The following is a 16,939-nucleotide window of genomic DNA, read 5'->3' as shown; positions in this document are numbered from 1 at the left end:
CAACTTCCAACTTCGTCCGGCATTTGAAGTTGCACAAAGAACGGTAAGTTTTGAATGTAAGATAACGTTTATTGGCTAAGTAACGTGACTTTTATTTGCTGTGTAGTTAAATCAGTGAGGCTGTAAACTCACTGCTAACGTTATAACGTTATTGCAAACACGGGAATCTGTTGCAGTTCACTACCTTATTCATACTTTTTGTTCAGTGATTTTTTTAAGCAGGGTTACGTTAGTCAATATATCACACGTAACGTTAGACGGCGGTCAGCAGCACCGCGTATTTTAGCCACCTAAAAAAAGACAAAAATAGTAAAATAAAGGTCAGTTAAAATGTATACTATATTATGAATATGTGTACCGTTTTAGCTAGCTTTCTGACATACTGTTGGTTGTTTACCTCAGTGGTCCCCAACCACCGGGCCGCGGCCCGGTACTGGTCCGTGGATCGATTGGTATCGGGCCGCACAAGAAATAATTTCTTTTTTTTCTTTTTTTAATTAAATCAACATAAAAAACACAAGATACACTTACAAGTAGTGCACCAACCCAAAACAACTCTCTCCCCCCTTTTGTTCTGGGCATTGAACATGAAGACTCTTCCTTCACTGTTCCGAATGGCCATGAGAGTCTTGGCAGTGCCTGCCTCCAGTGCTCCAGTGGAGCGAGTTTTCAGCCATGGTGTCATCATACTACGCCCCCATCGTGCACAAATGACTGACAGACTCTTGGCTAATTTGGTCTTTTGCAAATGCAATGCAGCATAGGGCCCTGACATATAAAAAGTACAACTTTTTTGTTATGTTCACGTATATGTCATGTTTTTTCAATGTTAACACTTTTGTACAAATAAGTACATTTGCACTTTATTTTTCAATGTGTTTGTTCTGTAAAGGAATGAGTTAATGTTTAAAATGACTGGTTAATAGTGCTATTATAAAGTGCAATGTCAGCACAATTTTCTTTCCTGCAATTTAAAATGCACTTGTTTTAATAAATAAATACAGCGTTTGAAAAGCATACACAATCTGTGTTAATATATTAGTCTGTGGTTAAAAGGACTTGAAAGGACTCGAAACTCAAAATGCAGGACTTAGGACTTGACTTGAGACTTTCCAGTCTTGACTTTGGACTTGACTCGGGGCTTGCCTGTCTTGACTCGGGACTTGACTCGGACTTGAGGGCAAAGACTTGAGACTTACTTGTGACTTGCAAAACAATGACTTGGTCCCACCTCTGCCGGAGGGAACCCACGCAGTCACGGGGAGAACATGCAAACTCCACACAGAAAGATCCCGAGGCCGGGATTGAACTCACGACTACTCAGGACCTTCGTATTGTGAGGCAGACGCACTAACCCCTCTACCACCGTGCTGCCCTCAAAGTTGTTCTTTAATTCCATTCATGAAACCCAAATATCAATGACCAAACATCATCATTTTGATTATTCTGCTCTGTTTGCTCCTTTTTCCACGTGTTTTGTTTCCTAACGAGCCTCAAGCATCTCCTTTCAAAATAAAATGCTCTGCAGCGACTGAGTGGGGGAACACATTTATTTTGTATTTTGCAGCATGTACACAAAGAGTTCACAACTCCACCCTCCTCCTCCTCCCGTGATTGGAAAGTCCTACACGCAGCAAACAACACTACAAAACTTTTACTTTGAAAGCCATAAGAAGAAGTTAGTGTAAACATGGACGACCGGAAGTGAGCTTTATTACAAGGTAAACTTTTTCCACACAAACATCTAGGCATGCAGGTGGCGGACAAAGAAGAAGATGAGCCATGTGGACCAGCAGGCGGCGCTAGACCGGGCCTGGGTGGAAGCCTCCATGCAAAGCGGACCCTCCTGGAGGGAAGGCACTTGGAGGAGAGGACAAGGATTCAAGTAGCCACGCCCAAAGGGGGCAGGGGGCGGGACCAATGGAAGTGGTCCGGGTGGTGTAAGGAAGAACTGTCCACCTTGGCTCTCTGGCGCCTCTGCAGGACCACAGTGGTAATGCGGGACAACACAGCAGTGGAAGCTGACCTCGGCAGTTCGGCACCGAGAGGAGAAGTTTCAGAAAAAAGGTTGGGTATCCAATCACCGTGGTAACCAGTGGGACATGACAACGAGGTCAAAGTGCGAGCAGGAAACAGAGAAGGTGTTCTTGTGCTTTTTGAAACCAAGAAGGTTCCTCACTTCCTGGGATGGAACACCATGAGAGGCCTGTCTTCAATCTTCTGCCACGGACTCTTCTTGTTCTCCTCCTTGTCATCCGGGTCGTCCTCGGGACTGGTCATGGAGTCACGGCGGGTGTCGCTGTTGCTGCTTCGGCTGCTTCGCCCTTTTCTCGGTATAGTGGATCCTCGGGAAGACGGTTCGTCGTCCAGGAGGGGGGTGAGAGAATTCTCTTCGGGGGACACCGGGCGTCCCTCGCCGCTGCTGGGGTCGCTGTGGTCAGGGTAGGCCAGCTTGGAGTAACTTTTACCCGTGCCGTGTGCCTTTCGCCCCGACTCCCAGCGCTCGTCTTTCCCCTTCCGGTTGATGGCAGACTTGCGCTCGTGAGCCTCCAGCGGAGGTTCCAGGTTGACATCTCTGGCACAGCTGACGCCTCCAAATCCGCCCCCGCTGAGGTCGTTTCCAGCGTCAATGTAGGAGTGGCGTACGTGAGCATTGGCGCGTCCATCCAAGGAAATAAACCAGGCTCTGGGGTGCTGCTTCACGCCCAGTTCCATCAGCTTCTTCTCGGTCAGAGCTTGCAGTTCTCCATTCATCTGAGCCATGGTGGAGTCATTGAAGAGCACAGGGATGGTCACAGGTCCTCCTGAGGTGTCGGATGCCCAGCTCAGCTCCTCCGAGTCATCGCCATGTGAGGCACTTTGCTGCTGGCCTTGCTTCTGGCCCTGATGGTGCTGTTGGCCTCCCATCTGGACTCCATCTTTGTCCGCTTCCTTCTGCTCCTTGCCATCTTTTGCGGCAAACTCGGAGGGCAGGCGCATGTAGTGGGCGGGGATGACCAGGGTTGGCACCATGCTGCGGTACATGTTCTCCTTCATCTGGTCGATTGAGCTGCAGAAGATGATCTGACCCGGTTGGGTGTTGAGGGAGGTGGGTCGTGCCAGGCTGTCAGCTGCTGCCGCAGAATATTCCGGAGGTTTGTCGGGCTGGTTTGGCACATACCCTTGGAAGCGCGGCGGAGATGGCGGGTCAGAGGAGTAACCGCGATTGTCGTTGGCATTGTGGTGTTGGTGGTAGTCGGACTCTGCAACTTCCATCGGACCGTAACCGCGGTTGTAGTCTTCGTGCAGCAGCGGGTTGTCCAGGTTGTTGGTGTCCGTCGCCCGGGTGACCTTCATGGGGAAGCTTTCGCCACGCTGGGAGGCAGGCGCCATCTTTCCCTTGGCGTGTCGCAGCATATGAGCTGGAACATGCTTGGTCAAGTCTTCTCGGGAGGAGGATAGGTCCGACTTGTCGTTAGACGGACCGGACTCCACGTGACCGCCGCATATGAGATTGAGGCGCGAAGTGGACGTGCCTTGGTCCCTCTTGGCGCCATTCACGTTGGAGGGGAGGCCCTTCCCGAGTTGTCGACGAGGTTTCAAACACCGACGCCTAGAAGCAAGTACACAAAGGTCACACGCACGTCACATCTGGACTGCGACATTGTGTGACCGACCTGCAGTAGTAGAGTAGTACACATAGTAGGACGAGCACCAGCAGCGCCAACGAACCCAAGATGGCCAGCAGGAACAATGTGTGGTAGGTGGTGATGTCCCTCAGGCCTGGATGGCTCAGTCCCAGACCTGCAACATGAGACCATGAAGAAACTTCTAGGGGGTTCTTTGGGGAAGGTGGGAGGAGTTACCTGAGGAGGTGGGGAAGGCTGCTAACCAGTAACCCAGTTGAGGAACCACAACGTTCCACACAAACCGAGAGCCGTCCTTCTGGATGTAACCTGTTCCATTGCGGACCCACAGTCCTGCAGGTCAAACACGAGCCTGGTGATGCCATGCACCAACCTTCAGAGATGATGATGACGACGACTCTCCCTCACCTGTCTTGGGTTGATACATCCAGGTGGGAACGCTGGTTGCCATCCTGTTGCGGGTGTCAGCAGGAAGCGGCACGGAGATGTGGATAGAGTCCGACACCTGGATAGGAACACCGTCTTTGTCGAATAGCTGAACGCTGACGACTGCCAGCGGCGTGAGATCTGTCCAAACTGCTTCTGCAGCTGAAAGACAAGTTGTTCACCTTCAGCACAGTTTTCCATCTCTTTGCCAGGAACACCTGGTGGACTCAAGCCAGCGGAAGCCATCTTGGTCTGTGTCGCTCACCTGAGCTGTTGGTCTCTCGACCCAGCAGGAACGGGAAGTCGCCAACCTCATACTGACTCCTGGCGGTGGTCAGCGAGGCCGACAGCGTGGTGTCGTTGGAGTCAGGCGGAAGCTGCAGCGACTTTCTCTGAAGTTGCACCAGCGGCTGCTTGGCGCCACCTGCTGGGTCACACAGGTAGACGTTCAAAGTTGTCGTTCCAACAAGAACGAAGAACACATCCTACAACCAGGGGACTGCTGGAATAGCTTAGACTTTTTTGAGATCTTACCTGGTGAGCCGGACAGAACCTGCAGGACGTCGTCGTAAAGCATGAGCGTTCCGGGCCGCTGTGCCAGCAGGTACAAGCTGACTGAGGCGTAAACTAGGAAGTCAAAGAGGAAGAAGCATGGTGGAAGTCTGTGGTGGGTGGGGCCTGAAGTGTCAATCAAACAAAAGCTTGTCTTACGGGGGACACGGCCCGAGTACCACGGCACCGAGTTGGTGATGTAGTTGGCTTTGGAGGCGCTGATGATGACCCATGTCCCCGCCCGGTACGTGAAGCTGACCCTCAGCACGCCGTCATCGTTTGCCTGAGCGGACGTCAGGATGCTGTGGTTGGCGTGAACCTCCACCAAGGCTTCGGCCAGCGGGGACAAGTCACTGTTGTCCAAAACCTGAACTTTGATTTGGACCTCTGCAACACAGCACACGCGTGTCACCATCAAACATGACGGTAGCATGTTAGCATGACGCTAGGTCAGCATCAAATACAATGTTAGCACATTAGCATGACGCTGGGTCAGTATCAAACACAATGTTGGCATGATGCTAGGTCATTATCACACACTTTTCACCATCAAACATAATGGTAGCACGTTAGCATGTCGCTAGGTCAGCATCAAACACAATGTTAGCACATTAGCATGACATTAGGTCACTATAACACAAGTTATCATGTTAGCATGACGTTAGGTCAGTGACAAATCTGTTAGCATGACACTAAGTCAGCATCAAACACAATGTTAACATGTTACTATGATGCTAGGTTACCATCATATTAGCATGATGCTAGGTCAGCATCAAACACAATGTTAACACATTAGCATGATGCTAGGTCACCATGAAACATGTTAACTTGATAGCATGACGCAAGGTCAGCATCAAACACATGTTAGCTTGACGCTAGTCACCATGAAACACAATGTTAACAAGTTAAAATGACACTAAGTTACCATCAATCATTTTAGCACGTTAGCATGACTCTAGGTCAGCATCAAACACAATGTTAACATGTTAGCATGATGCTAGGTAACCATAGAAAATGGCAACATGTTAGCATGGTAGCATGACGCTAAGTCAGCATCAAACAGATGTTAGCTTGACGCTAGTCACCATGAAACAAAATGTCAACAAGTTAAAATGACACTAAATTGCCATCTAACATTTTAGCATGTTAGCATGACGCTAGGTCAGCATCAACCACGTTGCTAACATGTTAGCGTGATGCTAGGTCACCATAACACAAGTTATCCTGTTAGCATTAGGTCAGTGACAAACTTGTTAGCATGACGCTAAGTCAGCATCAAACAAAACGTTAGCATGTTAGCATGACGCTAGGTCAGCATCAAACAAAACCTTAGCGTGTTAGCATGATGCGAGGTCAGCATCAAACACATGTAAGCAGTATGTTCATGAGCATGAAAAACAACGTTAGCATGACGCTAGGTCAACATCATACACAACATTAGCATGTTAGCATGATGCTAGGTCAGCATCAAACACATGTAAGCAGTATGTTCATGAGCATGAAAAACAACGTTAGCATGACGCTAGGTCAGCATCAAACAAAACCTTAGCATGTTAGCATGATGCTAGGTCAGCATCAAACACATGTAAACAGTATGTTCATGAGCATGAAAAACAACGTTAGCATGACGCTAGGTCAACATCAAACAAAACATTAGCATGTTAGCATGATGCTAGGTCAGCAACAAACACATGTAAGCAGTATGTTCATGAGCATAAAAAACAACGTTAGCATGACGCTAGGTCAACATCATACACAACATTAGCATGGTAGCATGCTAGCATGTGTCATGTGACTGCCGGATGTGGGTCATGCTGGGGTTGTTGCCATGGAAACCCCCCCTCCCCCTTGGCCCTTCCCCCTATGCTGAACTGTCCAGGACAATGCACGTATGTAACGCGCGTGCGTGACGTCATGAAGCATTGACGTCGATTTGGGTCTTTGTGCATCGGAGCGCGTGCACGCGGGAACACGATGTCGACGCAAATCGCGCACGCGCGCGACCGGTAAAGATGATGAAGCCTTGCGCGTGCACGTTGTTGACATGAGCGCGTGTCTTGCATGACGAAGAAGAAGAAGAAGAAGAAGAAGAAGAAGACAAAGGCAACCACGCCCATGTCGTCATCGTGCAGCAGCAGCGCGTGCGTGAGGAGAGATCTTACCAAATTGCTCGTGCACGGATTTGGCCTCCCAGAGCGCGCACACGGAGGCCCAGACGAGCACACGACACACGCGCACGGCCGCCATCGTCGCAGCTACATGCCTCGCTTTCCCGCCACACTCATGTCCGCGGCGCCACACGCGCGCGCGCCGAGGCGTCGTCGTCCTCTTGTTGGGAGCGCCGCGCCGTGCACGCGCAGAGCAGCGTCCTCTAACGGCGGCCGGAAGAAGTGCGTCTGTTGCAGTGACACACAGCGGCCGGCAGGGGGCGGAAGACACCAAGGGAAGACTTCCTGTCCTCCGCAATGTGACGTCACGTGATCATAACCCTAACCCTAACCATTAATGGTAATAGACAACATAGCAATAATGGTAATAGACAACATAGCAATAATGGTAATAGACAACATAGCAATAATGGTAATAGACAACATAGCAATAATGGTAATAGACAACATAGCAATAATGGTAATAGACAACATAGCAATAATGGTAATAGACAACATAGCAATAATGGTAATAGACAACATAGCAATAATGGTAATAGACAACATAGCAATAATGGTAATAGACAACATAGCAATAATGGTAATAGACAACATAGCAACAATGGTAATAGACAACATAGCAATAATGGTTTTACAGCATTTTTCTCTAAATGAAAAAAACTACTTTTTTTTTACTGTAATAAACTGTGGTGTCATTTTGGCATTCACAGTAATATACACTACATTTACAGTAATACACACTATGTTTACAGTAGTATTCACTACATTTACAGTAATATACACTACATTTACAGTAATAATATACACTACGTTTACAGTAATATACACTACATTTACAGTAATAATATACACTATATTCACAGTAATATACATTACATTTACAGTAATACACACTACGTTTACAGTAATATTCACTACATTTACAGTAATATACACTACATTTACAGTAATAATATACACTACGTTTACAGTAATATTCACTACATTTACAGTAATATACACTACATTTACAGTAATAATATACACTACGTTTACAGTAATATACACTACATTTACAGTAATAATATACACTACATTTACAGTAATATACACTACATTTACAGTAATAATATACACTACATTTACAGTAATATACACTACATTCACAGTAATATACACTACATTTACAGTAATATACACTACATTTACAGTAATAATATACATTACGTTTACAGTAATATACACTATATTTACAGTAATATACACTACATTTACAGTAATATACACTACATTTACAGTAATAATATACACTACATTTACAGTAATATACACTACATTCACAGTAATATACACTACATTTACAGTAATATACACTACATTTACAGTAATAATATACACTACGTTTACAGTAATATACACTATATTTACAGTAATATACACTACATTTACAGTAATATACACTACATTCACAGTAATAATATACACTACGTTTACAGTAATATACACTATATTTACAGTAGTATACACTACATTCACAGTAATATACACTACATTTACAGTAATATACACTACATTTACAGTAATAATATACACTACATTTACAGTAATACACACTACGTTTACAGTAATATTCACTACATTTACAGTAATATACACTACATTTACAGTAATAATATACACTACGTTTACAGTAATATACACTACATTCACAGTAATACACACTACGTTTACAGTAATATACACTACATTTACAGTAATAATATACACTACATTTACAGTAATATACACTACATTCACAGTAATATACACTACATTTACAGTAATATACACTACATTTACAGTAATAATATACACTACGTTTACAGTAATATACACTACATTCACAGTGATATACACTACATTTACAGTAATATACACTACATTCACAGTAATATACACTACATTTACAGTAATATACACTACATTTACAGTAATATACAGAACATTTACAGTAATATACACTACATTCACAGAATATACACTACATTTACAGTAAAATATACACTACATTTACAGTAATATACAGAACATTTACAGTAATATACACTACATTCACAGAATATACACTACATTTACAGTAATATACAGAACATTTACAGTAATATACACTACATTCACAGAATATACACCACATTTACAGTAATAAAATACACTATATTCACAGTAATATACACTACATTCACAGTAATATACACTACATTTACAGTAATAAAATACACTATATTCACAGTAATATACACTACATGTACAGTAATATACAGTAATACATACTACATTCACAGTAATATACAGTACATTTACAGTAATATACACTACATGTACAGTCATATACACTACATTTACAGTAATATACACTACATGTACAGTAATATACACTACATTCACAGTAATATACACTACATTCACAGTAATATACACTGCATGTACAGTCATATACACTACATTCACAGTAATATACACTGCATGTACATTTACAGTAATACATACTACATTCACAGTAATATACAGTACATTTACAGTAATATACACTACATTTACAGTAATATACACTACATGTACAGTAATATACACTACATTCATAGTAATATACACTACATTTACAGTAATATACACTATATTCACAGTAATATACACTACATTCACAGTAATATACACTACATTCACAGTAATATACACTACATTTACAGTAATAAAATACACTATATTCACAGTAATATACACTACATGTACAGTAATATACAGTACATTTACAGTAATACATACTACATTCACAGTAATATACAGTACATTTACAGTAATATACACTACATGTACAGTAATATACACTACATGTACAGTAATATACACTACATTTACAGTAATATACACTATATTCACAGTAATATACACTACATTTACAGTAATATACACTACATACACAGTAATATACACTATATTCACAGTAATATACACTACATTTACAGTAATATACACTACATTCACAGTAATGTACACTACATTTACAGTAATATACACTACATTCACAGTAATATACACTACATTTACAGTAATATACACTACATTTACAGTAATATACAGTACATTCACAGTAATATACACTGCATGTACAGTCATCTACACTGCATGTACAGTCATATACACTGCATGTACAGTCATATACACTACATTCACAGTCATATACACTACATGTACAGTAGTATACACTACATTAGGAGGTGGAATGATTGCAACTTACCATCATTTTTTTACATTTTAGTTTAAAAAAAATCTACTAATGAAATGCATAAAACAAGTGAGTAATACTAGTATTGACTGTTAGAAGCGGCCCTCTGGGGCCAAACTTAAGTGCCCTGTGGCCCTCAGTAGAAACACTTTGACACCTTCCATTCACATCCAAGGTCATATTAGTTACAAGTTGACATTGAACACAGAGTGAGGGGAAGAGAGTGGGCTGATAGAAACAGGTTTGATCTGAGAGACGTGGACCACCGGATGTCGCTTCACAGAGGGGAGAAGAGACAGTCTCACAGTTGCAGGATTGATGATGGCCTCCACCGTATAAGGTCCTACAAACCGGGGTGCAAGTTTACGTAGTGGTACCTGTAGGTGGAGGTCCTTAGCTGGTAACAGGACTTGTTGACCGGGAGTGTAGGATGGAGCCGGCATGCGCCACCGGTTGGCACTGCGGCACATTCTCTCAGAGGCCCTCAACAGGGCAGCACGGGCGGTTTTCAAAATCTGGCGGCGTCTCTTGATATGTCTGCGAGAGGAAGGGACGGCCATCCCGGCCTCTTGGGTCCACTGAAAGGGAATGTTGGTTGAAGTGAGAGCATGGAGTGGAGCGGCCAGCTTACTTAAGTCCTTAATAAAGCGTCTGGAGAATCCAGCGAATCCCAGGAAGCGCCTCAGCTCTGTCCGAGTAGAGGGCTGGGGCCACTCCACCACCGCCTCCACCTTCTTGGGGTCAGCCTTGTTGTGGCCCTTTTCAATAATAAAGCCCAGGAAGTCAAAAGATGGTGTGTAGAACTCACATTTCTCGGCTTTCACGAAGAGGCGGTTTTCCAGGAGTCGCTGAAGTACGAGGCGGACGTGTCGGTGAGGCTCTTGCAGATCATTCGAAAAACTAAGAATATCGTCAAGGTAATCAACAACGAAACGATCGATCATGTCTCTGAGCACGTCGTTAACAAGGGCTTGGAAGACGGCAGGCGCGTTGGTGAGTCCGAACGGCTTGATTCTGTACTAAAAGTGACCCAGGTGAGTATTGAATGCCCTCTTTCACTCATCATCCTCCTTGATGCGTACCAGATGGTATGCATTGCGTACATCTAATTTAGTGAAGATGGTGGCAGGAGCGAGAGGCTCATAGGAAGAGCTCAGGAGGGGTAGTAGGTACTTGTTCTTAACGGTGATGCAGTTGAGTTGTCGATAGTCAATACACGGTCTTAACGAGACGTCCTTTTTTGTTTCTGGTGATGATCCCAGAAGCGAGAGACTTAGAGATGTAATCCCTCATGGCTTGCTTCTCAGGGAGAGGCAAATTATACAGGAGGCTGGAGGGAAAGACCGCGTTGAGGAGCAGGTCTATCACACAATCGTTGGGTCTGTGGGGCGGAAGAAAAAAGGGCTTGTTCCTTGCTGAAGACAGCCACCAGGTCATGGTAAGCCTCAGGGACTCGGGGGAGATCGGAAGGTGGTGGGTCTCCTGCAGTAGAATTATAGTCGCCTTGTTTTTAATGGCGATCTGTTCGATGACGTTGAGTTTAGCGGTGGTAAGGCCTTCAACGTTGAGCTGCAGTAATGCTAAACCAACTAGGCTTTTTGCGGACGTGGTAAAGACACTAGTTTCGCTTTTGTAGGCTTTTTGAACCTGTAAGCTACTCGTGGGGGAGGCCGCGTAGAGGCTGTCTTTGCCTGCGAGGGACCCCAGTAAACCAACTGCCCGTCCTCGCTGGCATCTCCCCGGCAAACATCAGACGAGAAGCAGCCCCACTGGTCCTCTCCCGAAAGGCACAGACCAGGGAATCCCACCTCCTCCATAAGATCGTCACAGAAACACCACGACGTGTGCGCCTTAAGTCAAGGCGCCCCTTTGCCATGCAAGCCCACAAGCTGCTCAGCACATCAGCTGATACTTCCAAGGCCACCTGGGTCAAGACGAGATGGAGAGAACAGTGGAAGTTAGGAGAACAATCTAGGCTGCACCACTACGTCGATGACCCCACAGACGTTTCCGGCCAGGAACTGCCCCGGAAGCAGTGGACAACCCTCAACCGCTCGAGGACCGGCGTCGGACGCTACGGAGCAGCGATGAAGAGGTGGGGACTTGCGGATAGTGCCTCCTGCGAGTGTGGGGACCTAGTCCAGACAGTAGAGCACATAGTCACTAGTTGCCCCAAACACCGGCCACCGAATGGCAAACAAGGTCTGATTGACCTGGACGGTGTAACGTTGACCTGGCTCGCCTCAACAGAGCTGCAAGTCTAAAGACACACGACAGAAGAAGGAAGGTGGTGAGTTGGGTTTGGGTCTGCAGGGGGGAGGCACTGCCGATCTGAGGCAGTGTGCATAGCAGGGAGTGCTCCATGCCAGGATCTTGCCAGATAACCAGGATATGTGGGGGTCATGTTAACACAGCCAAGAACGGCCGAGGACAAGAGGCGCTACTGGGGCATCTAGTACCCAGAGGCTGATGGTCTCAGTATGGTTGCCCGAGAGGGTCAACGATAGGGGTATAGTGCGGTGTTTGATGGGGCCCAAAGGGTGTCCGTCCAGGGCTTGAGCGGAGATGAAGGCGTCGAGGGGAGCTATGGAGATCCCGGCTTGTCGGGCATACTCCAGGTCGATGAAGCTCTCGTCGGCCCCAGAGTCCAAGTAGGACCCCACTGACAATGTCCTAGAGTTCCAGGCCAAGGTCGCGGGAAAAAGTATGCCAGGATTCCTTCTTTCTTTTAAGGTGGGGATGGTAGTATGGCTCACCAGGATCCCCTTGGCTGGTGAGCCAGATCTTTTGGCCGTAAGGGACTGTTGCGGATGATGTGGTCCGCGAGGCCGCAGTAGAGGCAGAGGTGTTGCTGAAATCTTCTCTCTTGTTCCTCAAATGACAATCGAGATCTGCCTATTTGCATAGGCTCTGTGACGGTGGCAGGAGACAAAGTCGGGGGAAATGTCTGTCCAGTGGGGTGTCGGCCGGCAGGTCGGGGTGGGGGTGCCGACGAGAAGCTGGCGGAGGTAAGGGCTCTTTCTGCTGCACGTTCCACAAGTCTTTGGTCGAAGAGCAGGGCCAGTTCGATGAGCTCGCGGCATAGGACAGTCGACCCCGCAGCAAACCGTCCTTAATGGTCTCACTAAGGCCTCTCCTGTAGGTGCTCTGAAGTGCCTTGTCACCCCATTCGCTGTCTGCTGCCAGCGTGTGGAACTCCAGAGTGTAAGCGGATGGTGTGAAGTCTGGCGGCGGCATCTCCTCCATCAGCGGGGTGATCGAAGACGGCTTGGAACTCCGTTCGAAAAGCGGCATAATTGGAGCTCAAACCCAAAGTCTTATTAAATCCGGTACCGACTGCAGGGAAAAAACAAAAGCTATCTTAGCCCCATCGATAGCATAACGAGAAGGTTGGTGTTGAAAGATGAATTCACAGTGTACCAGGGAGTCTCGGCAAAGTTCCAAATCTCCCTCGAAAGACTTAGGGCTGGCAATCTTGGGTTTCCGGGGTTGAGACTGTCCTCCCGTGACAGGTGTCGCTGTGGCGCCAAGCTCAGACTGTGCGTGCGCCGTAACACAAACTATTAAGATGTTTTATTGACAAACTATTCAAATGTTTTATTGACAAACTATTCAAATGTTTTATTGACAAACTATTCAAATGTTTTATTGACAAACTATTCAAATGTTTTATTGACAAACTATTCAAATGTTTTATTGACAGACTGTTCAAATGTTTTATTGACAAACTATTACAATATTTATTGACAAACTATCTTCTGACTTGACACCCGTCATGTTGTTCATGAGTAAAAATGGACACTTTTTAACAATCACAGAGAAACAATATTATCAGGATCTATGTCAGTATCAGTGTGTGGTGTGGTGTGGTCCTGGTACTATGTCAGTATCAGTGTGTGGTGCGGTGTGGTCCTGGTACTCACTCATGTCCACTTGGTGTTGTTGTTGTTGTTGTTGTTGTTGTTGTTGTTGTTGTTGTTGTTGGATCTTCTCTGTACTTGGTGTGTTCTTGGTGTGGTCTGTGTACTTGGTGTGGTCTGTGTTCTTGGTGTGGTCTGTGTACTTGGTGTTGTCTGTGTCCTTGGTGTGGTCTGTGTACTTGGTGTGGTCTGTGTTCTTGGTATGTTCCTGTTGTGGTCTGTGTACTTGGTGTGGTCTGTGTTCTTGGTGTGTTCCTGGTGTGACATGTGTACTTGGTGTGGTCTGTGTTCTTGGTGTGTTCTTGGTGTGGTCTGTCTAATTGGTGTGGTCTGTGTTCTTGGTGTGGTCTGTGTACTTGGTGTTGTCTGTGTCCTTGGTGTGGTCTGTGTACTTGGTGTGTTCTTGGTGTGGTTTGTGTACTTGGTGTGGTCTATGTTCTTGGTATGTTCCTGGTGTGGTCTGTGTACTTGGTGTGGTCCGTGTACTTGGTGTGTTCTTGGTGTGTTTTTGGTGTGGTCTGTGTACTTGGTGTGGTCTATGTTCTTGGTATTTCCTGGTGGGGTCTGTGTACTTGGTGTGGTCTGTGTTCTTGGTATGTTCCTGGTGTGGTCTGTGTACTTGGTGTGGTCTGTGTTCTTGGTGTGGTCTGTGTACTTGGTGTGGTTTGTGTTCTTGGTGTGGTCTGTGTACTTGGTGTTGTCTGTGTTCTTGGTGTGGTCTGTGTACTTGGTGTGTTTTTGGTGTGGTCTGTGTACTTGGTGTGTTCTTGGTGTGGTCTGTGTACTTGGTGTGGTCTGTGTCCTTGGTATGTTTCTGGTGTGGTCTGTGTACTTGGTGTGGTCTGTGTTCTTGGTGTGGTCTGTGTACTCGGTGTGGTCTGTGTTCTTGGTGTGGTCTATGTTTTTGGTGTGGTCTGTGTTCTTGGTGTGGTCTGTGTCCTTGGTGTGGTCTGTGTACTTGGTGTGGTCTGTGTTCTTGGTATGTTCCTGGTGTGGTCTCTGTACTTGGTGTGGTCTGTGTTCTTGGTATGTTCCTGGTGTGACATGTGTACTTGGTGTGGTCTGTGTTCTTGGTGTGTTCTTGGTGTGGTCTGTCTAATTGGTGTGGTCTGTGTTCTTGGTGTGGTCTGTGTACTTGGTGTTGTCTGTGTCCTTGGTGTGGTCTGTGTACTTGGTGTGTTCTTGGTGTGGTTTGTGTACTTGGTGTGGTCTATGTTCTTGGTATGTTCCTGGTGTGGTCTGTGTACTTGGTGTGGTCCGTATACTTGGTGTGTTCTTGGTGTGTTTTTGGTGTGGTCTGTGTACTTGGTGTGGTCTATGTTCTTGGTATGTTCCTGGTGGGGTCTGTGTACTTGGTGTGGTCTGTGTTCTTGGTATGTTTCTGGTGTGGTCTGTGTACTTGGTGTGGTCTGTGTTCTTGGTGTGGTCTGTGTTCTTGGTGTGGTCTGTGTACTTGGTGTGTTCTTGGTGTGGTTTGTGTACTTGGTGTGGTCTATGTTCTTGGTATGTTCCTGGTGTGGTCTGTGTACTTGGTGTGGTCCGTGTACTTGGTGTGTTCTTGGTGTGTTTTTGGTGTGGTCTGTGTACTTGGTGTGGTCTATGTTCTTGGTATGTTCCTGGTGGGGTCTGTGTACTTGGTGTGGTCTGTGTTCTTGGTATGTTCCTGGTGTGGTCTGTGTACTTGGTGTGGTCTGTGTTCTTGGTGTGGTCTGTGTACTTGGTGTTGTCTGTGTTCTTGGTGTGGTCTGTGTACTTGGTGTGTTTTTGGTGTGGTCTGTGTACTTGGTGTGTTCTTGGTGTGGTCTGTGTACTTGGTGTGGTCTGTGTCCTTGGTATGTTCCTGGTGTGGTCTGTGTACTTGGTGTGGTCTGTGTTCTTGGTGTGGTCTGTGTACTCGGTGTGGTCTGTGTTCTTGGTGTGGTCTATGTTTTTGGTGTGGTCTGTGTTCTTGGTGTGTTCTTGGTGTGGACTGTGTTATCTGTGTGGTCTGTGTTCTTGGTGTGGTCTATGTTCTTGGTGTGTTCTCGGTGTGGTCTGTGTTCTTGGTGTGACAGCATTGAGAAGACGTCAAAGTCTACATTGATACCAAGTTCTGCATCAATATCAATACTTACCAAGATCTTCTATGTTCTTCACCACCAAGACTTTGGCTTCCTCCCATGAAGATCTTAGGTAGTTCCCCAGGTTTGTTGGATCTTGCTTTGCTTTTGAAATTGCCGTGTGATCCTTGCAATGTTTCTTTGTCAAGTGCTCCTTCATGAAGACATTTGTTCTTGTTTCAGTAATGACATTTTCTGTGTCCCATTGGTAAACCTCATGATGGTGGTCTCTGGTTTTGGTGGGTAGTGGGTGACACGTGCTCCAGGTCCACGTCTATCCCCCTGCTCTGGAGATAGGAAGCCACCTGCTGCTCCTGGTCGGAGCGCGCCTTGATCTTGATGACCACATCATCTATGCGGGAGTGTTGCTCCAGCTGGTCCACTCTCCACTCTTGGTCCACGACGTGCTGGTCTTTATCCACCTTGTGGAGGCGTAGCTGTTTCACCTCCTCCAGTGGCCCCAGAAGATGCTCCTGCTGTGGTCTGACCGCAGTCACATGCTGCACAGGAAGTGGAGGGTTAGCTTCAGCTCCTCCCATGTCGGGCCTTTCCTTTTCCTAGTGTGGGTAATGTCCATCAATGCTAAGCTATATTAGCTATTAGCATGGTTAGCATGGCTAATGTCCAACAATGCTTAGCTTATTAGCTATTAGCATGGTTAACATGGCTAATGTCCAACAATGCTAAGCTATATTAGCAATTAGCATGGTTAGCATGGCTAATGTCCATCAATGCTAAGCTATATTAGCTATTAGCATAGTTAGCGTGGCTAATGTCCAAAAATGCTAAGCTATATTAGCTATTAGCATGGTTAGCGTGGCTAATGTCCAACAATGCTAAGCTATATTAGCTATTAGCATGGTTAGCGTGGCTAATGTCCAACAATGCTAAGCTATATTAGCTATTA

At 45.8% G+C, this 16,939-nt stretch overlaps 1 protein-coding gene across 2 annotated transcripts; it reads right to left on the bottom strand.

The window, feature by feature from the left end:
• Positions 1 to 1,532: 1,532 nt before the first annotated feature.
• On the bottom strand, positions 1,533 to 6,964 carry fam171a2b (family with sequence similarity 171 member A2b). Of its 2 annotated transcripts, none has more exons than XM_061926843.2 (8): positions 6,767 to 6,964; positions 4,764 to 4,991; positions 4,587 to 4,679; positions 4,318 to 4,479; positions 4,035 to 4,214; positions 3,846 to 3,959; positions 3,657 to 3,783; positions 1,533 to 3,592 (listed from the first exon to the last, which is right to left on the bottom strand). In XM_061926843.2, the coding sequence occupies exons 1-8, from the start codon at positions 6,849 to 6,851 to the stop codon at positions 2,176 to 2,178; spliced, it is 2,406 nt and encodes an 801-aa protein (XP_061782827.1). In that variant the 5' UTR covers positions 6,852 to 6,964; the 3' UTR covers positions 1,533 to 2,175. The 2 variants fall into 2 exon arrangements, with proteins under 2 accessions (XP_061782827.1, XP_061782828.1); XM_061926844.2 differs by having other exon boundaries at positions 4,318 to 4,476.
• Positions 6,965 to 16,939: the final 9,975 nt, after the last annotated feature.

This window comes from Nerophis lumbriciformis, linkage group LG32 (genome assembly GCF_033978685.3).
Source record: "Nerophis lumbriciformis linkage group LG32, RoL_Nlum_v2.1, whole genome shotgun sequence".
Lineage (NCBI taxonomy): Eukaryota > Metazoa > Chordata > Actinopteri > Syngnathiformes > Syngnathidae > Nerophis > Nerophis lumbriciformis.
Note: the sequence above shows the minus strand (reverse complement) of the source record. Positions and strands in the feature narration are given on the sequence as shown.

Excerpts from the sequence above, each read along its gene's own strand:
- fam171a2b (XM_061926843.2), bottom strand. The coding sequence starts at position 6,851 with ATGGCGGCCGTGCGCGTGTGTCGTGTGCTCGTCTGGGCCTCCGTGTGC. Across the intron at positions 4,680-4,763 it reads GTACTCGGGCCGTGTCCCCC|TTTACGCCTCAGTCAGCTTG; the intron begins GTAAGACAAGCT and ends TTGACTTCCTAG. Across the intron at positions 3,593-3,656 it reads GTACTACTCTACTACTGCAG|GCGTCGGTGTTTGAAACCTC; the intron begins GTCGGTCACACA and ends ACTTGCTTCTAG.